Here is a 26,845-nt window from a genome sequence, read left to right as displayed (position 1 = left end):
GAGCTGGGGGGGGGGGGGGTGAGTGTTCAGGGGCCCCCAGTGCATGTTTTTTGGACTGTGGGGGAAACCGGAGTACCCGGATGAAACCCACATTCATGGTGAGAACATGCAAACTCCACAAACAATGATCAACACCTTCGTTGAAGTTCAGTGCAGGAATTGATATCATATAAAATCTATTTTGCCCAGGCTGCTGGATCTGTTTATGTCACTTCCAGTTGTAGTCCCAATTAAACAATTTCAGGAGTGGGGGGGAAAAAAAACTCAGAATAAAATGCAGTACCTTTATTAGTAAGGAGGGAGGAGGTATGTCTCTCCCCAGCCTTAGAGACTATTATTATTCCTTCTAATTTAGAAACTACAGGCCTTTGGTAGGACAGTAGACATGAAGCAAAATGGAAGGAAAGTGAATGTGAGGGAGCTCCAATACAAGCAATGATCGATTACAAGCTAACCATAGCTCATCAAGAGGATTTGAACCCCTTTACCTCATTCACCTTACATACTTTGTTTAAAGTTTTCATTTCAGCTCATTTATTAGTTTATTTGGACAGGACAGCGCATATTAATGAACAGGCAATCTCTTTATGAGGTTACTTGAAATATGCCGGATTTAGCACAATACTAATTTCTAGGGATTCACAGATCCAGGTTTTTTGACCGATACCCAAATTTGATTATCTGCCGATACCGATATTATTCTAATACCAGAGTTGTGTTTGCTTTAATAATATTATCATCATTATTGTTGTTTTATGAGGCAGTAATAAACTCCTCTCTACAGTAAAGTAATAAATGTAGGAATGTTTGCATGTTTTCTCTCAAAAGACAACTTGAGGTTCGTAGAAGGTCAGAAAAGGAAACAAACAACTTTGTTCCATTAAGACAATGTGGGGGTCTGCATGACGCCATCTCATAATAAACCAGTTCTATCTTTGAAACCTTGCAATCATTTTATTAATTCCTGGAGAAATTATTTTGCAATGCAGCACAAACTGCAATTTTTACAGCTCCAGCAGCACAAATGATTGGGACTATTTTCGGGGAGTTTAATGAGGAGTAATACGCAGCTTCATGGAGGTGTGACTAGCCTGCTCCCACGGAGGAACAAGCTGTTCTTGGTGAGCTGGCGTTTTAAAACAGTGACGTCTGGCAGCAGAGCGTCCGCCTCGCTGTACAACGTCTTTACAAACATTCACATCGATACTTTGCAGTGTTTTGAACGTGAAATCCGTCCAAACAGCGACATATTGTCATGAACAGTTGGTTAGCACAACGGCGCTAGTTCCGTAGCATGCTAAGCTGACTGAAAACTGTGGAAAGGATTTCCTGACTCATTACTCTGCCTCTCATTGAGACCCGCCTCTGTTCAGGAAATCCATTCCACATTTTGCAGCCAGCAGAGCAGCCAGAGCAAAAACGCGTGGACTCATTCAGCAGAAGCACAGATGAGGCTTCATGGAGCAGAAACCCCTGCAGGTTGGATCAGAAATTTCTGATCCGTGAATTCCGTTCATATCGGAGCCCGATACCGATACTGGATCGTCTCCATCCTTACTGATTTCTGTCCGTTGTCCCACATAAAACCATACAAGGTTACAAACATAAAAACATCTAAAGTAATGCAACTATATATTTATTGGACCAGATTAAAAAAAAAAAAAAATAAACTTTGATCGCTTGCATACCGTGTTCAATTCCAACGAAATGAATTCTGGATTCAAGTACTGGCAATTCAAGCACAATGGCATCAATACCTATTTTAGTATAATGGAGAAGAAAAACTTAAGTTTTCAAGTACTAAAAGAAAAATACAATTTGGGAAAGCACACATTTTTCACATATTTACAATTGCGACAACACTTATTAAAAGAAATAAGGAAGAATGAGGCAATTACTGAACCTAGTTGAATAATACAATCAATATCAATAATACTTTATAGTGGTATTGGGGAATTAGAAGGGAGACCAAAACTACACATGGGAGAGATGGGAAAAATAATTAAATGACAGAATAACCAGTGAGCAACAGGAAAACATGTGTGAGACTGCAGAAACATGAATTTATGGAACCAGAGCTCCTCTTGTCGTCACGGTGATGAGTTAATATTCCAACACAAAAAACTCACACAAGAGAAACTCCGCTTCAAAACAACTGGATGGAAAATGTAAACTAAAAGACGAGGACTGAGGAAGTTCATCCCGACATATTTCCGCTGTAATAAAGTGAAACTGTGATCAGCGTGCCGTGCTCTCTGCTGATGAATTAATATCATATAATCTCACCAAGTCACCATTAACAAGTCAGGAATGTTCAGGCTTTGGCAGCAGCAGCAGTGTTTCTTTTAGCTGCTGGATGTGTTTTAATTCTTCATTTTATCAGAGAATAATCGCTCCTTCAGTCTATAAACTGCTCTGCAGGGTTTCTCAGTGTGTCTGTTGAACGAGAGAGTTGATCACCTGCCTCGTAGTAACAGTGATCAGGATCACATCTTGATAAATCAACTCAGGAAACGGAGATCCTGGATATGTTCATCACACTTTGTAGTACAGGCCTCAGGTGTATAGCCTAGATTTTTTTGTTTTGATTGTGTGTCTTAAGAAACCATGTGTAACTTGTGTCTGTCACGGATACGGACAGGACCCAAGTGCAGGACTGTGGAGGCAGGCTGGGTTCAGTCAAGTCTTTTATTCAATGACGGCACAGACCGATGAATCGCAGGTTGCTCCTTGACATGAGGAGCACAGCAGACTGGACTCCAACGCCCTGGACAGACCGGACGAGACATGGACGACTGACAGACTGGACCGGACGGACGGGACATCGATAACAAACAAACCAACAATGAACAAACACACACAGGACATATATAGGGCAGGGTGATTATCAAAAGTGGCCACAGGTGTGGTGCTGACAGCCCAGACCTATGGCCCGCCCACTCTTAAAGGGGACCTCAGTCTACCTCCTACAGTGTCTTCCTACATTATTCTAGTGGGGATACTATTATTTTATATTAATTCAATGAATTATGTATTGGAGATTTATTGGAGCTTTACAATGTCATTGATGTATAAAGTGACTTTTCTGTTTATACACTGGAATTATTTAATGGAATTTAAATATTTGCACCAAGTTGCACTTTTATTTTATTTCAAACATTTGAATGGTGCAGCTGGTCAGTTGTTTGCCAATGCTGTTAAAAGCTGTGTGAGCTTCAAGTTTTATTAAAGCCACAGCAGTTACGCATAACATTCTTTTTTTACTCTCAAAATTTTTTTTATTGCAAAAATGATTCTGACAGGTTCAACCAGACAGTTTTTATTTCCCTAACAAAAATATAAATACAACAGAAATAATATGAAAATAAAAAATAGAGAAATATAATAGTAATAATAATGATTATACTAAAATGTGTAAAAAAAACAAATTACAGAGAGAATGAAGAGTAAAACTGAGAACACTGACATAAATAAAAGCTGTTGTGTACACAAATAAGTAAGTAGAAACGTAGTTTAACCTGTAAAAGAAACAAAATCACTCACTGCTCAACTGCTAAACAAAACCAAGACAAACAGCTGCCCACATCCCACGGGGGGGGTTCTCGTAAAATGACAACATATTTTACACCACTGGGCCGTGCATGTTGGAGAGGTGGTGGGGATGGAGGAGCAGATCCCAACCACATTTTTTGGAGCTGCCCAATAATCCAAATATTCTGGGGGGGGAAATCAGGAAGTCATACAACACATCTTTCATCAGAACATCCTACGACACTTTTATGTGGGTGATTTACCAGAAAGATTGACAGCACATGATAGATACCTGCTGAAAATACTAATTGCGGCAGCAAAGAAAGCAATAACTTGTAAATGGTTACAGAAAGATGCTCCTGCACGACTGGACTGAAATCAGGGAGTTTCATGAGATGGAATGGCTGACCTTGTTATTACGCCTGCAAAAGGAGTCGTACATTGCAAAGTGGACTAAATTAAAGATATATTTTCAGATATGAGATCACCCCACTTGCTCCCTCATCACGCAAATTCAAAATGCAGTCAAAAAACCCCTTTTACCAAATTTGGTAGTGATGTTCATTACCTGGTGGAAAACAATGCCTGACAACTGAGATGTACTGTGGCACTATTCTACTGCTCATGTTTCTGTATGTTCTGCTTTTTTTTGTCTGTGTAAAAAAATGTCTAAATTTCAAGTATTAAAACCCAACAATTAAGCAGGATCATTTAAAAGGAAAAAATGTGTGTTTGTCTGACCTTTCAGGTGACGGGATCAAAGAATGAGGACCAGGTTCTGAATGCCATTGAGGCATACACAGAGTTTCGTCCTGAGCTGGCGCACAGAGCCATCAACCAGCTGTTTGACATCGCCAGGATACAACACTGCAGCCAACTGCTGCGAGCTTTACAAGTAGGATGTTTGTTTCCAGGTCCTGTAGAAATTCTGCATGTCTGTTCCGGTCCCCACTTATAAACTTCTTCCTGTCCTCCTCTCAGCTCGTCATAGCCGCACTGAAGTGCCATAAATACGATAAGAGCATCCAGGTGACCGGCAGCGCCGCTCTCTTCTACCTGACCAACACCGAGTACCGCAGTGACCAGAGCGTCCGGCTGCGGCGAGAAGTCATTCAAGTGGTTTTAAACGGGATGGAACAATATCAGGAGGTCACCGTAAGTCCTCCCTGGGACGTCAAGTCTACCAACACATTAACTCCTACATTCACACTCTGCTTCTAAAACATGAATCCAATTAACTTGAGACTTTGGAAATAATGAATGAGGGAGTTACACCACATATTGCCTCTGACAGCTTTAAAGAGTTGTAAGGGAACTCATCTCACGGGTTTTTGTTTCTCTGATGGTGACTTCCTGTAGTTTCACTCAGTCTGCTTCACTGGAACACACAGGCATGTGCACACGTTAAAATGATTGATAGAAATTCTCATTATAAACTGCAGCTGCCAACATGGGGCTCTGCCTTCCAGATGAGGAACCAACAGCTCTACAAGGGCATCAGATGGAACAACTTTCTTAGCCGTGTGCTGCAAAGAAAGGAAAACATGAAAGTAATCCAGTCAGGAATTGACCACCTACAGTGAACTGGAGTCCACAGCTGCGAAGACGAGCATGCAGAGGAGTGCAATGAACTGCACATAAAGTCCACATACCAAACCCTCCACTTGCTCTCAGCAAACATAAGAGTCAAAAAAGTTGAAAGATCTGGATTAAAAAGAGAGTTAGAAGACATAAAAGAATCTCTAGATCCCAGCTAACCCTGGCCCAAGTAGATCATGACATGGATAGCTTCCTCTATAACACACACTGTCTGAGTGACATGTCTCTCTAAATGATACCACCCAGGTCCAGAGGAACTGCTGCTTGACGCTGTGTAACTTCAGTATACCAGAGGAGCTGGAGTTCCAGTACAGTCGGGTCAACCAACTGCTACTGAAGATCCTGGAGCCAGCCCGGCAAGACGAGTCCATTCAGAGAATCGCTGTTCACCTGTGCAACGCTCTGGTCTGCCAGGTGGACAACCATCACAAAGAAGCTGTGGGAAAGATGGGCTTCGTTAAGGTAATGGCAGCAGCACTGTCACTGGACAAGTACCAGCACGGTCGTGGTTTTCTGGGTTCTGTTCTTGTATCATTTGAGCTGGACTTTCAGTTCGACTCACAGATCGACTAATCCTCAGTGAGGTGCTGCTTTTTCAGACTCATGGTTATAGTGAGCAGGAGGCAGTCTCAATGCAGAGCTCAGAGATCCAGTTTTCAGCCTTACTGATTCGGGGCCAATGGCAGGAGTCTTGCTAATATTTACCAAGCTTCTTTTTGACCTGTGTGAACACAGACGGACCATGTGATCACAGCACAGTTATTTCACCACTAGATTTCTGCTGGCTATTGATATTTTGAAAATGATGTGTCTCTGACATATGATATATTCACAGACCTTGAAAGAAATGCCAGACACTGTGCAGTAGGACACTGTCTTTTGGCTCCACTGTCATAATTCTATCATTGTCTCTCCAATCAAATCTTACTCTTGAAGGTTGTGATCATAAACATCATCTTGCCAATCCCTTGTCATTATCCACTTTTCTTCACCTCAAACTATTTCATGCACCAGTCTTTTGAGTGGTGTTGGTTGATACTAGCTGCTTAGAGTTGTGTTGGATTGATTTTGGTTCTCTTATTTCACAGACAATGTTGAATTTAATTCAGAAGAAACTCCTGGACAAAATGGTGAGTCTCAGTCTTTGGAATTTGTTCCCTTTAGTTTGTAGTGCTTTATAAATGTTAATCTTTAACTGTTTTGATTTGTTAGGACATTGTATAGCAAATAATGTTCTCAGTAATGTCACAATTTTTAATTCATAAGAACATCCACTCATCTACAAATGTTAAGCCTCTTCAAAAGTAGCAAATATTAAATGCACTTATGGGTGTTCAGATGGTATGTTATGCCTATTATACTAAATGACGTTGTTATTGACAGATTGAAGGTTTATATAGTCACTGTTAGAAATACAATGAAATTCAGTTTGGATCTGTATTGGCAGCAATTAAACAGGGATGAGCGAGTACACCACCATCTGTATCTGTGTCTGTATCTGTTCAGCCATCTAAAATATCTGTATCCGTATCTATACTCTGAGTGGGCGGGGCCTAAACTGGAAGTGGGCGTGGTTCAAGTGAAACAGGGTGGGGCTTAAATCTGTACATTATTTTAAGTCTGAAATTGATGTGGATTGATCAGAAGTTGCTTTATTTATTGTTTATTTGAAAACTATTTACAAAACAGCCTCAGAATTGAAATTCAATGTTTTGTGTATAAAAAACTATATACTATAACCGTATATAAAGCTTAATTTGTAATATTTATAATATATTTAGTTTTATGAACAGCCATACACAATAAACATTAATATAGGCTACTTTGTGTATTCAGCTATATGTGTGTATGTGTGTCACAACTATTTCATGTGTATATAACTTCTCTCCAGGTGAACATTCAGCCAAACTCTTACTTCAGTGAGGCAAAAAGGACAGAGATTCAGAGCTGTTCTCCAGATATGAGGAGGAGAATAGTCCTGTTGTGCAGTGCCTCTGCTTTGAAAAGAAATTGTCAGTCATGAGGGAGTAAGTGTGAACACGCAGAGTAAAAAGATGCAAAGTAGCTGTAAATCAACAGGTTTAGTGGCAGTTTGAGGCAAATACATACGGAGTCCTGTGTTTTGCTTTATGATTGCTGGATAACGTAACGTTTGAAGCTACTGCAGACTCAAAGCTACTCGCATAAGAATTTCTACAGCCTAACCTGAGGGTGTCAAACAAATAATGAAACTGGCTGCAAATAGAGGAATACGTTTCACCTCCTTTTGTACCTGGAAGCATCATTTTAATGTGTGCTTATATGTCTGTGCAAAATGTTTCAACTTTTGTGAAAATATATTCAAATTGTCATAATATACCCATACTTCGTATACTAACTTTATCATCCTCATTATATTTATCCCCTTGGGAATATTTTTTTTTATAATGAGAGTCCTATTGCTGGGATACAGAGGTGCAGCCACATTTGGAGTGAACTCCTAATCTTAAGTCCTTTCCTCTAACCTCAAGGCCGTCACTGGCCCTAAAGATGAAACATTTGTAGTTGTGGTTATTTATAGATTATCATGCTGCCATTTGTCTGTTCCTGTCCACTCGGGACCAAGTCGGACTGCATGTGACTCTGAACTGATGAGTTGAACTTCCCCACTCTGTCTGTGCTCAGTGTGACCAGGTGATGGAGTTCTCCTGGAGCGCTTTGTGGAACATCACGGACGAGACGCCCGACAACTGCCAAATGTTCCTGAACTGTCGCGGCATGAACCTCTTTCTGGAGTGTCTACAGGTGAATCCACAACAAGATAATATATCCAAAAGATAAAGATAGATAGATAGATAAATACTTTAATGATCTCCAAGAGAAATTCACAAAAGTACCACTTTTTGGCCCTCCAGTAAATAAGTTGCAGTCGATATTGTCTTTTTCACAGATTGCATAACTTTGAGCTGCACAGTGACTTTGCATTTCACCATTTCTGCTACACATTAAAGACCTGAAAGAAACTGCCATCAAGAGAATTACCTAGTAAAAATCTCAGGAAGACAGAATACACAGGAGTCAGATTGAGAGCTATTTGAAAAAGTTTAAGACAAATTTATTACATTATTCTTGCAAGAATAATGTAATAAAATTGCCCTAACCCTAATCCCTGCATGGTTGTCCAGGAGTTTCTAACTCTGAAGTCAGACAGTGCCTTCTTATTGGCTGAAATAGTTTTGAGAGTGCATTGAAAGACGACAAAAGCAGCACAGAGGTTTCAACAGTGTTGACACAGGTCATCCTGGAACACAGCCTGCAGAATTTTCACATCATTCTTTATGAGACAAAACACGATTTCTATAACATTCCCTCCTATTTTGACTAATAAAGAATGAATGAAAATAAATAAAAAATATGATTAGCAAGCATTTCTTCATTGCAAAAGCAGTAGAGCATGTAGAAAACAACAGAAGTAAAATTTGAAAACCACCAGTCATCAGAGCTGTGAGGGTGAAAAACCTGTCAGGAATATTGTGCTCATTTCATAGACGGGAAAATCCCCCCACTCCCCCATAGACCATCCAACCAACCCTGGAGAGAAGTGTAACACTGACTCTGTGGCAGGTTCAAATAAATTAAAATAAAACATCAAATGAATGATTCCAGACCCATATCAAATCTTCTACTACTTGTTCTGATCAGAGGTTTTGTTCTCCATGATTATCTTCTGGTCATTAGTATCTTTTATAAAAGCTGAAGTTATGGTAGGGCTGTGATACTGGGTCACTTTACAAAGTGTATCTGAGCAAGTACCTGCATATTGAACTCAACTGGATTTTCTGATATTGATGAATTTCAAAATAAAAGTGTAATTCAGTTTTTTGTGTGTTTATTGTAGGAGTTTCCAGACAAGCAAGAGCTCCACAGGAACATGTTGGGTCTTTTAGGAAACGTTGCTGAGGTCAAAGCTCTGCGGCCACAGCTGCTCACACCACAGTTCATCTCTGTGTTCAGGTAAGGGAAACACATTTTAAAAATACTACAACACAAGGGTATCAGACTCACGGAGCAGTTTGATTACTTTACCACATGAGGGCTGGATGTACATTCCATACTGTTCCACTTGTTTTCACAATACAACTGTCACACACAACTAAAGTTCAGGTTGTCAAACTTAGACAGAGAAGTGATTCATGACAAAACACACAAAATAACAATGGCAGCTTAATCCTAATCATTGGAGTAAACAAAACCAAACTGCACACCTAATGCACTCTTACAGTGTGTGTGTCTTCTGTTATTCACCAAATGCTCCAAAAATGTCTTATTTACTCAACTTAATATGATTAACTAGCACAAGTGTATCAAATGTGAAAAAAGGTCATGTACAACTTGTTACAAAGAGAATCCCCCCTCCATTTAGAATAGAATAGAATAGAGATATTTTATTAATTCGAAAGGGAAAATCATTTTGTGATTTTCATCACAAATCAATAATCGATAGTCATGTTTTATTTTTTCTGCTGTGTATTGGCCCAAAAAAGAACATTCCGGTATGTAGAATGAGATGAATGCCTGCTCAAATGAATTTAAAGTTCCCTAAACCGCTATATGCTCCCTAGATGAACATTTATTAATGAAGCGTGTTACAAGAACAGACGACACAAAATGCTTTACAGTTGTGGGATAATATGAGAACCATTCGATTAATAAAGAGATATACACAGTGAGATTGAAACCATTCAGAATGGTTTGAGTGCACATTACTGTGTTAACTTGTTGATTAAAGGAATTTATTTCATTATTCTGTGGTGTGAGTAAAAGGTTTATTAATCTTCTCTCTCCCAGTAACCTGCTGGACAGTAAGGCTGACGGGATCGAGGTGTCATACAATGCGTGCGGCGTGCTGTCTCACATCATGTTTGATGGGCCTGAGGTTTGGTCAATGGAGGAGCCACGGAGAGACTCGTTGATGGACAAGATGTGGGATGCCATCCAGAGCTGGGACGTGAGCTCCCGACGCAACATCAACTACAGGTGAGTGGAGCAGATGGTCCTTTTACCGATATCTATAGTAAACGTGTGACAAGCATATTATATGATACCAACCAGTCGTGTGTTACAGAACCATTACAACCATAAAATGGATGAAGCTTATAAAGGAAATAAATGGGTCAGTAACTTTATACCTATTATGTTTTAAGTAGGAGGACCACGACTGTGTACCTTCGAACAACGGCTTTATTTAACTAAACTACTTTTCCCAGCATCCATCAGGAGCGCGGGCTTTTTTACAAACAGCAAAGACAGGTACACGTCACTGTTGTGACACACCCACATAAACACCGGTCACGGTGGTATGTAACATTTACTCCCCCCCATTTAAACATCAGAACAATGGTCGCAAACCAAGACCCCAAATATACAAAAATAACATTCAGGCCCGAACGGCCAGCTTAACTAAGTAAACCGGCTAGACTGCCGATTTACTAGTATAGCCCTGTGGGTTATTCTGCCACATGACAGGCTATACACTGTGATAGTGTCTCAAAAGTCAGTAACGTAGTCATTGAGGTACAAGGGCCTCTGGCGGGCCCGAAGTGGGCGGGGCCTGTTCTGCAGGGGTTCAGCCTGCACATGTGGTTGAGGGGGTTGTCTCGCCGGAGTCTCCACCCGTATGTCTGGAGGGTCCCAGACCCCATTGGTGTGATGATAATCAGCCGCAGCTTGCTGGGCCGACACAGAAGGTTGCCTCACCCGTCGGAGGCGACTGACATGCCAGCGTGAACCATTGGTCACACGGAAGGTGGCCGGCCCCAGTTGTGCTGTGATCTGCGTTGGTGCCGACCAGAAAGAGAGCAGCTTGTGAGAACGAGTGGGACGCCGGACTCGGACCCAGTCCGATACAGTGAGGGCAGGTGGTTCCACACGATGTTTCCTGTCAAACCGCTGCTTCATGGTACGTTGTTGTTGTGCCACTCGGTCGCCTGGTGAGGGCGCTGCTACTGGGGTGTCTCTCACCGGAGGGCGTAGGCGGTCCAAAGGAAGTTGTAGTTCCCGCCCTAGCATCAGTAGGGCTGGAGAGCTGCCGGTGGTAGTGTGGGGTGTGGCTCTGTAGTGCAGTAAGGTGCTCTGCAGTGATGTGGAGAATGACAGGCCATCCGCCATGTGTGCTCTGAGCCCATTCTTCAGGGTCTGATTGAACCTTTCCACACCTCCGTTGGCCTGAGGGTGGTAGAGGGCAGTTTTGATGTGCTTTATCCCCCTCTCTTCTGCAAAAGCTGCAAAGTCGGCTGAGATGAACTGGGGCCCATTATCTGTGGTAATGGCGTCAGGGACACCCCAGCGGGCGAACAAGGAGGAGAGAAAGTTAATGATCACTGCAGTGGTGACAGACCCGGCAGGAAGCACCTCTGGCCATTTGGAGTGAAGGTCGTAGGCCACCAGGAGGAAGCGCTGATGCTGTGGAGTGCCATGAAGTTCACCACATATGTCCACCTGTATGTGGGTCCATGGTGCCTGAGGCCATGGCACGGGCTGTAAGGGTGGAGGCGGGGGAGGGCCGGTTTTACCACTGGTGAGACAGGCTGCACAGTCTTTGACCAGATCTTCAATGTCTCTGTCGATACCTGGCCACCAGACCAGTCCCCTGCAGCGTTGTTTGACCTTTACAATGCCGAGATGGCCGTCATGGACCATGGTCAGGACTCGTTCTCTCAGAGCGCTTGGGACCACTGTGCACAGCCCTCTCGCCACACAGACGTCATTCCAGCAGGAGAGGTCACTTCTGACCCGGTGAAAGGGTGCTAGATCTTCAGGAACCCTGGCAGGCCAGCCGTTACGGATGAAAGTGCAGAGCTGGGTGAGAACAGGGTCTTGTGCAGAAGCTGCCTGAAGTTCTTTCAGGGAAACAGTTGCCTCGAGGGGTGCGTGCAGCAAGAGGATCAGTTCTGGTTCTGAGGAGTCCTGGTTGGTGTCTGGTGCAGAAGTGGATGTGGCTCTGGAGAGGAGGTCTGCTACAACATTCTCCCTGCCTGGGGTAAACTGTGTGGAGAAGTTGTATGCTTGTAGCCTCTCAGACCATCGATAGAGGCGCAGCGGTTTGTGGCCAGATCCGCTTGTGACCAGGAGGGCTGTGAGGGCCTGGTGATCGGTCCGTAAGGTGAAATGTCGCCCGTACAGGTACATGTGCCACCGCTCACATGCCCAGACGCAGGCCAGTGCCTCTCTTTCCCCTACAGAGTACTTCTGCTCAGTTGGAGTAAGCGCCCTTGAAGCGAACGCCACCGGACACTCAGTCCCTTTGTGGATTTGAGACAGGACTGCGCCGACTGCAGTGTTGGAGGCATCGCAGGTCACAAATGTGGGGCTCTCGAGGTCAAAGTGAGCAAGTACAGGTGGGGAGGTGAGTTGGGATTTGAGCCGGCTAACTGCGGCAGAGCATGCAGTAGACCAGGCCCAGGGTGCATCCTGCTTCAGAAGGGCGCGTAGCGGTGCAGTGGTGTCAGAGTACTGGGGAAGGAAGCGCAAGTAAGATGCAGTCATCCCAAGAAACGATGACAGCTGCGCCGGGCAGGAGGGTTCGGGCAGGCGCAGGATGGCGTCGACATTTGAATACAGCGGGCTCAGGCCTTCAGCGGTCAGACCCCACAAACTCAATAACAGGAGCTGCAAAGATGCACTTTTCCCCATTCAGTGTGAGGTTGTGACCGGCGAGCACATCCAACACCCTGGAGAGGCGATCGTCATGCAGGGCTGATGTTGCTCCGTGTACCACAATGTCGTCCAGGTACACAACCACCCCGGGAATGCCTGCGAAGATGGTGGCCATGATCTTCTGAAAACAGCTGGGAGCGGAGCTGAGTCCAAAGGGCATCCGGGTGTACCGAAAGACCCCCATATGGGTCACAAAGGCAGTGAGGTTGCGGCTGTCAGGGTGTAGGGGAACCTGCAGGTAGCCCTGGCGAAGGTCGAGTTTTGAGAAAACTTGCGAGCCATAAAACTGCGCAGAGAGCTCCTCTACTGTGGGTAGTGGGTATCTGTCTGGGACCACCGCTTTGTGAACCTGTCTGAGGTCGACACAGGGGCCGAGGCCGCCTGTCTTCTTCTTTGCTACAACCAGATTGGAGATCCAGGGCGAGGCGTCTACTCTTTCGATGATGCCAGCCTCCATCAATTTCTGCAACTCAGCAGTGACATCCTCGCGCAGGGTGAGGGGTAGCCTACGCAGAGGTTGGATGACTGTTTTCACAGTTGGGTCGATGAGCGGCTGGTGGTTGAAGGCAGTGAGGCAGCCCAGCCCAGTGAAAAGCGATGGCCAACGCTGCTGCCATGGCGTGGTCACTGTCAGGATGGTAGCACCGAGGTTATCAGAGATGGAGAAACCCAGGGCGCAGAACAAATCGAATCCCAGGAGGTTGGCGCCATGCTGTGACACCTGGAACGTGAACGCTGGGAGGACTCTGGAGCCATAACGGACAGAGAAGGTAGCCGTGCCGATCATTCTAATTTTAGTGTGTCCATAGCCGTACAGCTCTTCTGCTCCTGTTTTAATAGTCTGTCTGGGAAAGAGCTGCCGGACTGTGGACTCACTGAGAAGGGACCTGGAGGCAGCAGTGTCCAGTAGTAGTGGTAAACACACATCATCCAGCTCCACCGTGCACCAGGTGAAGGGCTGGTTGTTGAATGGTGGTTGGGCTTGCTGGGCGGCATGAGCGGCGCTGGGTTCTTGTAGCAGAAGGTGCAGAGCGGCACACTTTAGCAAAGTGATTGAGCTTACCGCACCGCTGACATCTCTGTCCCGTGGCTGGACAGACCTGTGCTCGTGTGGCGTGGGAAAACGAGCCACAGTTTCCACATGGCCGGCGTGGTGAGGTATCCTGGTGTCCCGCGACGTTAACCTCGAACTCGTTGTGAGGATAAGTGGGGCCGGGATCCTGAGCTGCCGGGGCCACGGTCTGTGCCAGCGGAGAAGAATAGGAAGGGGCGTTTGTAGCCACTAGCCGCGATGTCAGCTGAGCAGCCGACTGGAGCTGAAAAGCCATGTCCACTGCCTGAGACAGAGTCGCATCATCCGGTGCCATAAGCAGTCTCTCACGTAGTTTGTGATCCGCTGTGTGTTCGGCTAACTGATCCCGAATAAACTCGTCTTCCAAGGCTCCAAATTTGCAGACACTGGCCAAACAGCGGAGGTCCGTGACGTATTGGTGTACGGGCTCACCGGGTCGCTGTCGGCGCTGTCTGAAGAAGATCCGGCGGACGATGACGCCCTGTGGAGCAGCGAAATGTCCGGCCAGTAAGGCGACACAGTCCTGATACTTGACCGCGGGTCCAAGCGTGCGGAAAATACGCTGTCCCTCGTTTCCCAGGTTGTGAATGAGCAGAGCCGTTAGCCTAGCGTCGCTAGCATCAGCTAACCCGGCGGCGGCGATAAAAGTTTGAAAAGACTCAAACCAGCCATGGGATCGGCGGCTCGCCCGGCAAAGCGAGGAACGCAGAAAGTGGTGAAAGTGGAAAAAACTCCATCCTCGTCGCCAATATTATGTTTTAAGTAGGAGGACCACGACTGTGTACCTTCGAACAACGACTTTATTTAACTAAACTACTTTTCCCAGCATCCATCAGGAGCGCGGGCTTTTTTACAAACAGCAAAGACAGGTACACGTCACTGTTGTGACACACCCACATAAACACCGGTCACGGTGGTATGTAACAATACCGCTTCACAAAAGACAATTGACTTTGTTCGGCAGTGCTGCAAATGTGTGTTTCCTATCATCAATTAATCAATTCTGGATTAATTACGCAGTTATTGTAAGAAAACTGGTATCAAACAGCATCACATAGGGAGCCATTATGGTGGGATTGGTTATTAGGACTATATATTAGTATAATAGTAGTGCTGTCAATCGATTAAAACATTTTATTAATTGCACAATTTTTTATAATTAATTGCAATTAATCGCATTGTTTTTCTCCTGAACACTGAAGTTTGTAATGATATTTCTTCAGGGAAAACCACAGAATTAATGTCGACTCAACACACAGAGACTATATTTAAATTCAAAGATTATTTTCATAACGTCCTTTTAGCTTTTGGTGAAACTGTTTCCCTCCAAGATCAGCAAAATAATAAAAACTTAAATTAATTAATAAACATCTAACATAAGTCTGGGTTTTGTTCGAGTGCAGGTCCACCACTTTTATCCCACCTCAGAGATGGGCGAGGAACATGTGTTCGCTTGTCCACCTGCCGCTGGTTTCTGGACTAGGAAAGCGTATTGCAGAGTATTGCAGCTGCGCACGGCGGTGTGTTTTTATGAAAACCTCAAGCACTGAATGTATGAAGCCAAAGAGCGGGAAATGCCGGTCCATAGCTCAGTAACGCAAAAATATCTTCACGCCAAGTGTCACTCCGGTGTCCGGCGAGTGACTGAGACTGGGGTGGCCTTGAAAACCAGTGGTGGGCCTCAGGGCCTGCAAGGCTTTCTCTGCAGGGTGAAGAAAAATATCTGAATCAGACGTTGCGTCCAGACATGTAGTTTCATCTTAAAGCTTTTCACCAACCACATTTCAGCCATCATCTGTTGTCAGGGTAAAGAAATCTGCCCGAGGTCTTTACAAACCATTCTGCAGGAGTCTGCAACATAAAATAAGTTCTGATCATACTGTTGCTTCAACCAATCAGATTCTAAGTTGGTCAATCAGTGCCTTCTCGAAGCAAAACAACTGCGTCGGTGTATTCAAGCGCTCTGATGGGATCGTCAGTGTTTGCTCACCAGCGCAAGCTAACAGCGTCTGTCCCTACAGACGCTGTTAGCTTGCGCTGGTGAGCAAACACTGACGATCCCAGTGTCAGCTGCACCAGCACAAATATAGTTGTGCTGATTTAACAGTTGGTTGGTCAACCTACAATGGCTGAAGGAGGTGAGAGAGGGATTTGGGTGTAGATTTATTTGTTAAGACCATTTTCAAGGCAGGCTTTTCAAAAGGGCACTGAATGCACCGCAACACAGAGTAGCTCTTTCAGCTGATCTCAGAGACACGGAGCACTTTGGATCTGTCCCATTTCAGAACAGAACTGACTGTCAGTGTGCCAGGGAGGATTTAGGAGGAACATCTCCCACTGATCTCCTTGACCTTCAGTAGAAGATTCTGAGTGAGAGCATGAGGCAGCTTTTATGGTGATAGAAAGAACTTCTTGATGGCATTGAAACACGGAAAATCACTACAACAGAATAAGTGCACTCTGGTTGAGGAGCTGCTCAGGCTGGTTTAATCTAGAAAATCATGTTACTGTCTAGATCAGGGGTGGGCAATCCTGGTCCTTGAGGGCCGCAGTCCTGCTCGTTTTAGATGTTTCCCTGCTCAAACACACCTGTTATCATGATGAGGCTCTGCAGAAAGCTTGACAAGGAGTCACTAATTGCTGTCACCTGTATTGATGTGAGGAGACATCTAAAACGTGCAGGGCTGCGGCCCTCGAGGACCAAGATTGCCCACCCCTGGTCTAGATAGAGCTGCTCAGGCTGGTTTAATCTAAAAAATCATGTTACTGTCTAGATCAGTGGTTCTCAATTATTTTCTGTCACGCCCCCCCTAGAGGACAGAATTTTTTTCAGGCCCCCCCCCCCCGAATTGTACTACCATTGAGAACTTGATAATATTTATTTATTTATCTGTATAAACCACTGTATGAGTTGCTGGCACCAGCATTCTGCATACAATCGCCTGATTATCAAAATAAATCTGCTATGGTGTGAGGTTTTATGCACCTTGCGATGTGGTGGGCAACTTTGTAAGAGGCTAACAGGCTTTTTTGTTTACTGATGCCGCGCTGACAAAATGAGCGGCTTGTTGGCCATACTCATGGAGTTTACCATGAAACAACTCCAGTGGCTTACTGACATAACTGGGGTGTATGGTCTCCAGGTGTATGGTCTCCAGGTGCCGTCTTCATTTATTTGGTTTCATGCTGTCCTGCCAGAGTTTTTCGGCATAAAACACAAAAGGGTGTTTCCTGGTTTCCGACGTGTTCACGGTAAACCCAAGGGCGATGTAGCATCGTCATATCTCCTGCTCTTACTAGCTTTATGTTTACTCTCACCTGTTTTCTTTTCCTCTGACGCCTCATCCTTTTTTCTTTTCACTCCTGTCAGAAACTTCTCCACCTCTCCTCCTCCTCCGCCAGCTCTGTACACCGGTGTTGGTGTAGTACTTCTTCTACTCTACTGGTTGAACAGGCAGCCTGTTGATTAGTTTGAGCACTGCTGCCACCTAGTGGCTGGAGGCCCTTTTTTTAATCCTTCAAGCATGAATAAAGACAAGTCGCGCCCGCCTCGCGCCCCCCCTGACACCCCACCACGCCCCCCCAGGGGGGGCGCGCCCCACCATTTGAGAAGCACTGGTCTAGATAGAGCTGCTCAGGCTGGTTTAATCTAGAAAATCATGTTACTGTCTAGATAGAGCTGCTCAGGCTGGTTTAATCTAGAAAATCATGTTACTGTCTGGATAGAGCTGCTCGGTCTGGTTTAATCTAGAAAATCATGTTGCTGTCTAGATAGAGCTGCTCAGGCTGGTTTAATCGAGAAAATCATGTTACTGTCTAGATAGAGCTGCTCGGTCTGGTTTAATCTAGAAAATCATGTTACTGTCTAGATAGAGCTGCTCAGGTTGGTTTAATCTAGAAAATCATGTAACTGTCTAGATAGAGCTGCTCAGGCTGGTTTAATCTAGAAAATCATGTTACTGTCTAGATAGAACTGCTCAGGCTGGTTTAATCTAGAAAATCATGTTGCTGTCTAGATAGAGCTGCTCAGGCTGGTTTAATCTAGAAAATCATGTAACTGTCTAGATAGAGCTGCTCAGGCTGGTTTAATCTAGAAAATCATGTAACTGTCTAGATAGAGCTGCTCAGGCTGGTTTAATCTAGAAAATCATGTAACTGTCTAGATAGAGCTGCTCAGGCTGGTTTAATCTAGAAAATCATGTTACTGTCTAGATAGAGCTGCTCGGGCTGGTTTAATCTAGAAAATCATGTTACTGTCTAGATAGAGCTGCTCGGGCTGGTTTAATCTAGAAAATCATGTTACTGTCTAGATAGAGCTGCTCGGGCTGGTTTAATCTAGAAAATCATGTTACTGTCTAGATAGAGCTGCTCAGGCTGGTTTAATCTAGAAAATCATATTACCTAGTGTAACCGAATTATGTACCGAATCAAAAACGGCGGGTACCCATAAGGGCTGCTCAATTAATCGAATTCTAATTCCGATTACGGCTCCAGACGATCTCAAAATTCATATAATCAAAGAAAAACGATTATGTTGTAGAGCCGATGAACGGGAGTCAGTGGCAGCGTGTTCAGCAAAGAACTCCAAACTTTATCCTCAATTCAAACACTCAGAAACGCTTTTCCCTTCTCTTTTTTCTCTCATCTCCAACAGATCGCTCACACGGTGGAACAACAAAACTACTTCCGCTCGAAAACCCTGCCTCTCTACAAAATAAAGTTCCCCACTGCCCCAGACTAACTGGGTGAATTATGACCTTAACTGATCACCACAGTGGGGAACTTTATTTTGTAGAGAGGCGGGGTTTCTGGTCGGAAGTATTTTGGTGTGACACTGCGCTGTGCTCGTGTTGGAGAGAAAGAAATTTTATTTTTGACCAATTTATCGAAGTATTTATGTTGGACTTATTTATTGAAGTATATCTATATGTTATTGTATTTTATTTATTTATTGTTTTCAAAAGATTGAATGCAGTACAACAGTTTTTTACTACTACATTACAAGATATTTTATAGTCTTTTTTTGTTGTTCAATAAATGACTGAACGCTTCCACTCACCATCATGTCTTTGATCACATGTTCCCCGGCAGGTCCTTTGAGCCGATCCTGCGGCTGCTGCCACAGAGCATCGCCCCTGTCAGCCAGCACTGGGCCACGTGGGCGCTCTACAACCTGGTGTCCGTTTACCGTGAGTACTTGCAGGCTCCCAACCACAGCCGAGGATTCTCTCTACCGAGGCCCAGGACCCTCTCTTGGTTAAAATTAGATTTACACATGGAAAGAAAAAAGTATTAATCAGTTTTCGAGCAAAAAAGTCCTGGAAAAAAAATCACATTTATTGCACTTTTTACTAAATGTATCTTGCAGAAGGTGAAAACACTGCAGCATGTCTACTCACCGTGCTGCAGTGTTTCTCTGAACATTTCTGCATCACAGAGTTAGAAGCTAAATAGCTCTACCTGCAGTGCTACTTGTCTTTTACTCTTCCTCTTCTGATCCACTCTCATTGCTGAACCTCTTGTAACTGAATCACAGGAAACCTGTGAAACCTCCCCTTTCTTTTGTTGGCTGTTTGAGCTCCTCAGACCTGGCAGAGCAGTCTGCAGCACCTGCCTCCGAGAGGCTCACGAATTAGCTGCTCCCCTCTAGTCTCCATGCACATGGTGTGCTGAACATTTTCAGGAGAGCTTCTCTCTTTTGTCTTCACAATCTTTCTGATTTTCTATCTTTACTTTCTCTGGTCTGCAGCAAGCAAGTACTGCCCCCTGCTGATAAAGGAGGGAGGACTGAGTCTTCTGGAGAACGTTCTGGAGCTGGACAGCTCACAGCCGGAGACCAAGGACATGGCCAGGTGAGACGGGGGAGGGGCTCCATCAGGAACAACTGCTGCAGAGGTTTTATCCTGAAACAAGCTGAAACTGCATTAGAAGGTTTTGGCCGTAACGTAAGCCAATAACATCTGCACTCAAAGTTTACCCTCCAGTGTTTATTAAGAAGCAGCAGAAACATTTGTGTTGTTCATGGAAGGTCTTTGTTGACTTTCTTCTGTAAATGTCACGTTTCAGGAAAGTAATCGAGCAGTGTGAGAACTTCAAAGAAGACCCCATGGAAACCAATCACGGACAGGATGTGAACTACGGACAGAGAGGTTGACGGCAGGAAGCATCAGTCTCAGTGAACCAACCCAAGGCCCCTCCTACTGTCATCTCCACCGGGGTGGACTGTGTGAATTCTTCTTTTTGGTCCTTCTTGTAACGTCATAGAGCAGAAGCGTTTCTCTTGAGCCTCCTCACAGCAGCTTGAAGAAACCCAGAGTTTAGGATGCGGTGTGTGGGTTTTTGTTGTGAGGATGCTTTTACTTTGCTGCAGTGCAGCACCTGGTCTGTCGAGGGCGCCGTGCAGGTCTGGGTGTCGTGTGCCTCTTCATGTGTGTGTTTGTGTGTCTTTTGGGAGATGGGATTGCTCTCTCTTCTGGATGGAAGGAACCAGAAAGGGACACCCCCCCCCCCACCCACAGCTCAGATGCGGTAGCACTCCGGCGGACGTCACACATTCTGCTGGCGTTCATGAGCTGCAGGAACATGTACAGTGAATATTCACCATCACGTGCACACAAGCTGCAGCTGACAGGAGGAAGCCTCCGCAGCTCACAGCAGCGCTGGACTCTGGTGTTACATATGTAAATACTGTGTGTGTCTCATCCTTTTTACTGTGTGATAATTATTCTAATAATGTTCATGACGTTACTCTATTTAAATTTGTTTAGGGTTACCTGCCGCTCGGTCAGAGAACACAGGGGTCCCAGTGTCGTCCAGCTTCTGTGGATCCTCTGTTCTTTAGAGGATCATTTCCATCACTTCTGTTTCCACCGGACACCTGGAAACAGTGGTGAGCGTTCACACTTCACCATCACAAGCACTTAGACTAAAAGCTCCATGAAGACCGAGGGGAGCGTTTCGGACATGTTTTAGAGTAAAAGCTTAGTTTTGGCGTGTTGCTTGCTCTAGTACATTGCACATTTGCATGTATTTTCTAGCTTTTCCACCTTCACTTCAAGAAGTTATCAACCTTCAGCTCTTACAAAAGAATAACGTGTGGTTCAGGTTTTACAGCTTTTCTCCAGATATCAAAGCTAAACTTCATATCTGTGGAGAAACTGTCATTCACTCATCCCAGCGCCGCTCGGGGTAGAATCAAGATTCATCCTGATGAGACGAATAATCAAACAGAAGTTTGCGCTCTGTGCCTTTTGATACGCTCCGAATATTAAAATGGTGTGTTTCAGTAGGAGGAGACAGCGTCACAAGATTTGACTGCTTTGATTGAAGTGCTTCCAGAGTTTGGACGTCTGATATCAGTTGCAAAGTTGGGTGGGAAAAAAATGTGTCAACTGTTTGATGAAGTCATTTAAAGGTGGCGTGTAAAACAGTGTTGTAAAGTCATCGGCCCGCTGTGTCTCCAGAAGAGGCTTTTTTGGATCTTAATGGCCATCGCAGGTTCACTCTGAAGGGGAATTTGTGTTTCAGGGTCTGGAGTGGTTGCGTTGGGCGACTACACCACCAATGGAAGTAATCCCCACACAAAATACTCAAACTCACTTTCAACAGCAAACAGTCATTTTGCCTCTCGAACTTTCTCTCCAACAGACACTGGAGGGACATTCGATTTCTCTGAGCTGTCAGGTAGAAGCAGAGCTTTGAGATTCTGAGTGGATCCTTTAACTGAAACAAGTCGCCAGTTTCACCAAGTCGCTCCGTTCAGTCGGATGACTTTTTTAACATACACATTTAAGTTCATTGGTGAAAAACAGAAGTATGCAAATCCAGTTAAGGTCATTTGTATTTAGTTAACTATTATGATTCATCCACAAAGCATGCATACATAATTTCCCTTTTTTGAAAAAAAAACTATTAGTTTTCATTATTTAAATATAAAATATGCATCATCTGTTGACACAAAGAAATGAATGTCAAAATTACACAAGCAGTTTGATTTAAACAAAAGAAAAAAAATCAAAGTTATTTTACAATCGGGTATTAAAATATTGCTCTGGTTTTGGCTTCATGTTGTTTAAAGTCATTTATTTGAAAGTGTGTGAAGGTGTAGCCATCACAACAACATATTTCTAGAAGTGGCTTCTGACCTGAACTACAATTTATTTCCGCTTTCATGCTAGGAAATGTTTTGGGGTAAAACTAAAATGAATTATTTGTCGTAAGCCTCCCATTTGTTACTTTTAGTGGACGAGTCAGTGAGTGAGACCCAGTGAGTGAGACCCAGTGAGTGAGTCTGTGAGTGAGACCCAGTGAGTGAGTCTGTGAGTGAGTGAGTGAGACCCAGTGAGTGAGTCTGTGAGTGAGTGAGTGAGTGAGACCCAGTGAGTGAGTCTGTGAGTGAGACCCAGTGAGTGAGTCTGTGAGTGAGTGAGTGAGACCCAGTGAGTGAGTCTGTGAGTGAGTGAGTGAGTGAGACCCAGTGAGTGAGTCTGTGAGTGAGACCCAGTGAGTGAGTCTGTGAGTGAGACCCAGTGAGTGAGTCTGTGAGTGAGTGAGTGAGTGAGTGAGTGAGTGAGTGAGTGAGTGAGTGAGTGAGTGAGAGAGCTCGTGAGTGAGACCCAGTGAGTGAGTCTGTGAGTGAGTGAGTGAGTGAGACCCAGTGAGTGAGTCTGTGAGTGAGACCCAGTGAGTGAGTCTGTGAGTGAGTGAGTGAGACCCAGTGAGTGAGTCTGTGAGTGAGTGAGTGAGACCCAGTGAGTGAGTCTGTGAGTGAGTGAGTGAGTGAGACCCAGTGAGTGAGTCTGTGAGTGAGACCCAGTGAGTGAGTCTGTGAGTGAGACCCAGTGAGTGAGTCTGTGAGTGAGTGAGTGAGTGAGTGAGTGAGTGAGTGAGTGAGTGAGTGAGTGAGTGAGAGAGCTCGTGAGTGAGACCCAGTGAGTGAGTCTGTGAGTGAGTGAGTGAGACCCAGTGAGTGAGTCTGTGAGTGAGTGAGTGAGACCCAGTGAGTGAGTCTGTGAGTGAGTGAGTGAGACCCAGTGAGTGAGTCTGTGAGTGAGTGAGACCCAGTGAGTGAGTCTGTGAGTGAGTGAGTGAGACCCAGTGAGTGAGTCTGTGAGTGAGTGAGACCCAGTGAGTGAGTCTGTGAGTGAGACCCAGTGAGTGAGTCAGTGAGTGAGACCCAGTGAGTGAGTCTGTGAGTGAGACCCAGTGAGTGAGTCTGTGAGTGAGTGAGTGAGTGAGTGAGTGAGTGAGTGAGAGAGCTCGTGAGTGAGACCCAGTGAGTCAGTGAGCGATTGCTGCTGCCCCCACTCCACTTGGATCAGTCCAGCTTTTAGTTTGTCGTCCGTTTGATCAGAGAAATATTGGATTGGAACGTAGAGAGAACAAACCACACGTTGACTCACTTCTGCCACCTGCTGCACAGATGTGACATTGCCTCATTTTACATTCTGCACTTTTAAAAGCAGCTGTTTTCTTCTTTTGCTTCTCCTGCTGTGAACTGGCTTCTGGAAACGACCCATAGATATTTGAGGATTCAGAGTGAAAAGGTCTCGAATGGTCAGATTTCATTACATAAATACGAAGTGTAACCTCAGACCAGTAGGAAATGGATGCTCTTCCTCATGTTCCTCTTCCTCATGTTCCTCTTCCCCCTGCTCCTCCACGAAGAACTCCAGATGAGAGCCCTTCCACATGATTTGAACTCCACCTCCTCATCCTCGGGGGTCCATAGTTCTCATGTTCGCTGTTTCTCAGTGCGACTTGGTGGATCTCATGTTCCTTCTCACAGTGAAGTGGAGTTCCGGCATGAGATAACAGGCTGCATGAGACACTTCACTAATCTGAAGAGGTTTCACACATGATCAAAACTCCAGTAGTTTTTGTTGTTCTGAGTGTTGTGTTTTTGGGGAATTGCACAATGTTGATAAAAGTCCTGGGGACAGATGAGGAGGATCAGCTGGACGTTCTGTCTCCTGCTCTGGCCCATGATGTAGTTTCTGAGACAGACTGTTTTTCACTGGGAAGCAACACTGCTTCAGGAAAACAGCTTTCTGGGTTTCTCTGATTCCACCTGCTAATTTCCCACATTTCCTTTCCAGCCTGTTCACACTCTGTTTTCGTTTGTAACTGCTGATATGAGAAGACAAGTGGCAGATCTTTGGATTCAAGCTGTATGGAGTTCCACTTTCTCTTTATCAGAATAGGACAACAGTGTAAAAAATATGAATAAGCAATAAAGAAGGATTGGTTCAAAACGGTGCCTTGCATGGTTGATTTTTAGTTTCACTACAGGTTACACAACTAATGAATGGATACGCAAAGACACAACTTCTCCACCTCTGGCCACTTAAATCTCACTACAAATGATTTGCTTTTCTCCTGCTGGGTCGTATTCCTCAAACTTTACAAATCTTTGTGATTGGAAATGGAAAAATCTGGTATAAATAATTTGCTTTATTATTTGCTATTAGAATACCTTGATTTATCACTAGTACAACCACGTAAATACACCAAGAGCTTCACAGTGAATATAAAGTATGTTTAAAAACAGAATTTGGAGAAAAGGGAGAGAATTCCATGCACTGTGTCTTAAGGATCATGAAATCATCTTAAAGAGATACTTGTTAAAATAATTTTATTTAATATAATGAAATTATAGACTGCATCTTATTTGAGTCCGTGTCTGATGGAAAGCAGATAATACGTTTGTGGGTTTTTTTTTGTTTGTTTGTTTGTTTGAAGGACATGAAGAAAAATGACTTGAATGACAGATCTGTAGGATGCTTTTCTTTCTGTCCCTTCACCTCCAAGGATCTAACACATACTCTACACTAAATCATTAAAAGAAAGGTCCATATGGAACATTTCCACTCAGGACTTTTTAAGGGTAATTCAATCACGTTTTGTTTTTTTTAACTTTTGGAAGACCTGGAGTCTAAAAAAATAATGTTCATTTATATTATGAGCAAAAAGTGCGAAACTGAGTAAAACTGCTCATATTAAAGTTTACAGCTTAAGAATGATGAGGTGATTTTTTGTGAAATGTATTTAAGATGCTATAAAGCATTTCTGAAATGCCTCATTCAGTCATCTCTACCAATATTGTGTTTTATTTGCAACAAAGATTGAAAATATTCCACCAATGTGTCTATTGAGGGTCCAATCAGAAGAGAGTCCAGCTGGTCTGAGAAGGAGTTCTTCTCATCTCTTCTGTTTCTACTGGCCCCCAGTTTCATGTATTATTGCAACGACTTCTGAGAACTTTTTCTGCCTCCCTGGCACATTTCATTCAGGGGATCAAACCTGTTGTGCAAGAGGTTCAGCTGGAGGAGTGCAGGAGGCCTCATTTGTTTTCTTACTGAACATATAGATTATATAACAGGGTCACTGAGTCAATCCCGGCTAACTTTGGGCCAGGACAGCAACAAACTGGTGTTGGGATGTCACAGGACCACAGAAAGTTTGTTCATTTCTGGGGAGAGACAATATTCATTTGTCAAGAGATGCAGTCATGACATGAATTCTGACCCAGGAATGTGATTGACCATCACACCCAGTGGGGGTGGAGGGCCTTCTGCAGGACCTTCCTCCCCCCCTTTCTGCTCAAGACTCTCCCCCATGCATTTAGCCAGTCACTGATTGGTTGAAGCTCTCAGGCTTTGACACCTCTGAATTCACACGTGGACAAAAGGCTTTCAGCCAGCCTCCATTCTCTCTTGCAAGACTGGACCCTGAGTAGGTTGCTGAAGAGCTGCTCCCAGCAGCTCAACTCACCCAGTGTTAGCACACAGCTAACACCAGACGCTCTTGCAACCAGAGGCCTTCACTCCTCAACTCTTCTGCTGACCCAACCACGAGGGTCAGACCTTCCCCTGATCCAGAGACCAGCACCCAGAGTCTGATCTCCAGGGAAACCAACCGGTTTCTCCCGAACGGGACCAGGGAAACAACGCCTCACAGAACTTCTTTGTGTTTTCCTCAACCAGCAGGAAAACCATCACAGACCTGAGCGATCAGCTCCTCAGTCTGGACAAAAGGAACAACCAGGAGCTGTAAAGAAGGACTCCTGAAACATCAACTTCATCTTCTTCTCCTCAGCCTGCAGAACCAGCAACCACAGTTAGCAGGAGGTGCTAACTACAGGAGAAGACACCAGCTTCCCTCCAGCAGGACAACAACTGAACTCCTTCAAGGAAGTGGTAACAACTGGGCTTTACCTGAGATTAGTTAAACCTGATGCTATGATAGAACTGTTTAACTTGATGAAGATGTGTTGATTCTGTTACAGTGATTGAGTTCTATAGATAATGATATTAGGAGCAGTTATCAACCTGTAAACCAACGTTAGCTCTGCCACAGACACAGGGTCTGCATGCTAATCTTTGCTTTACTAACTCGTTAACTCACAATCCTACACATATCACATCAAAGACAACATCACACAGTAACTGAACACCATCTGACGACTCCTGACGTTTTACAAAACAAGTCTCATTCACATCAAGTCATTCTAGAAATGGTCCTTTAGCAGAGACACACAGGAAGCAGACGCTAAAGACTAGCTTCCATGTTCCATTGCTATCAGCACATGGTGGAGACCCAGGACAGACTTCCTGTTCTCTGATAACCTCCATTTGAATGTAGTTTCTTGTGATCCGCCATCTTGTTTTGTAGTTCCATCACACGTCACACACATACTCCCTCCAACTCTCTCTCTCTCTTTCTCTCTCCACACACACACACACACACACACACACACACACACACACACACACACACACACACACACACACACACATACACACACACACACACACACACACACACCCAGCTGTATATAGGTAGTTAGAATCTGTGTTTTATTTGTTTTCATTGTTAATAAATATAATGTTTGGAATCATACTTGCTGTTTTATTAATGAACACAAAGGAGAATGAAATGTCGACTCTT

At 44.4% G+C, this 26,845-nt stretch overlaps 1 protein-coding gene across 2 annotated transcripts in view; it reads left to right on the top strand.

Annotated features, from left to right (window-relative positions):
• The window catches only part of zer1 (zyg-11 related, cell cycle regulator), a 35,552-nt gene extending 13,093 nt beyond the window's left edge, over positions 1-22,459 (top strand). The window contains exons 7-17 of one of the 2 annotated variants that reach the window (XR_013936961.1): positions 4,280-4,426; positions 4,513-4,686; positions 5,377-5,592; positions 6,219-6,260; positions 7,795-7,914; positions 9,008-9,123; positions 9,958-10,146; positions 18,989-19,086; positions 19,647-19,749; positions 19,964-20,577; positions 20,665-22,459. Coding sequence is in view for 1 of the 2 variants with exons in the window: in XM_080510565.1 (XP_080366691.1) it covers positions 4,280-4,426; positions 4,513-4,686; positions 5,377-5,592; positions 6,219-6,260; positions 7,795-7,914; positions 9,008-9,123; positions 9,958-10,146; positions 18,989-19,086; positions 19,647-19,749; positions 19,964-20,051 (1,293 nt within the window). In the remaining variant the exon portion in view is untranslated. Of the gene's footprint in view, positions 1-4,279; positions 4,427-4,512; positions 4,687-5,376; positions 5,593-6,218; positions 6,261-7,794; positions 7,915-9,007; positions 9,124-9,957; positions 10,147-18,988; positions 19,087-19,646; positions 19,750-19,963 lie in introns of both variants that reach the window. The other variant, XM_080510565.1, reaches the window with a different exon arrangement.
• Positions 22,460-26,845: the final 4,386 nt, after the last annotated feature.

Source organism: Blennius ocellaris (assembly GCF_963422515.1).
Source record: "Blennius ocellaris genome assembly, chromosome: 15".
In the NCBI taxonomy this organism is placed as follows: Eukaryota; Metazoa; Chordata; class Actinopteri; order Blenniiformes; family Blenniidae; genus Blennius; species Blennius ocellaris.
This window is presented reverse-complemented; position numbering and strand designations above follow the sequence as displayed.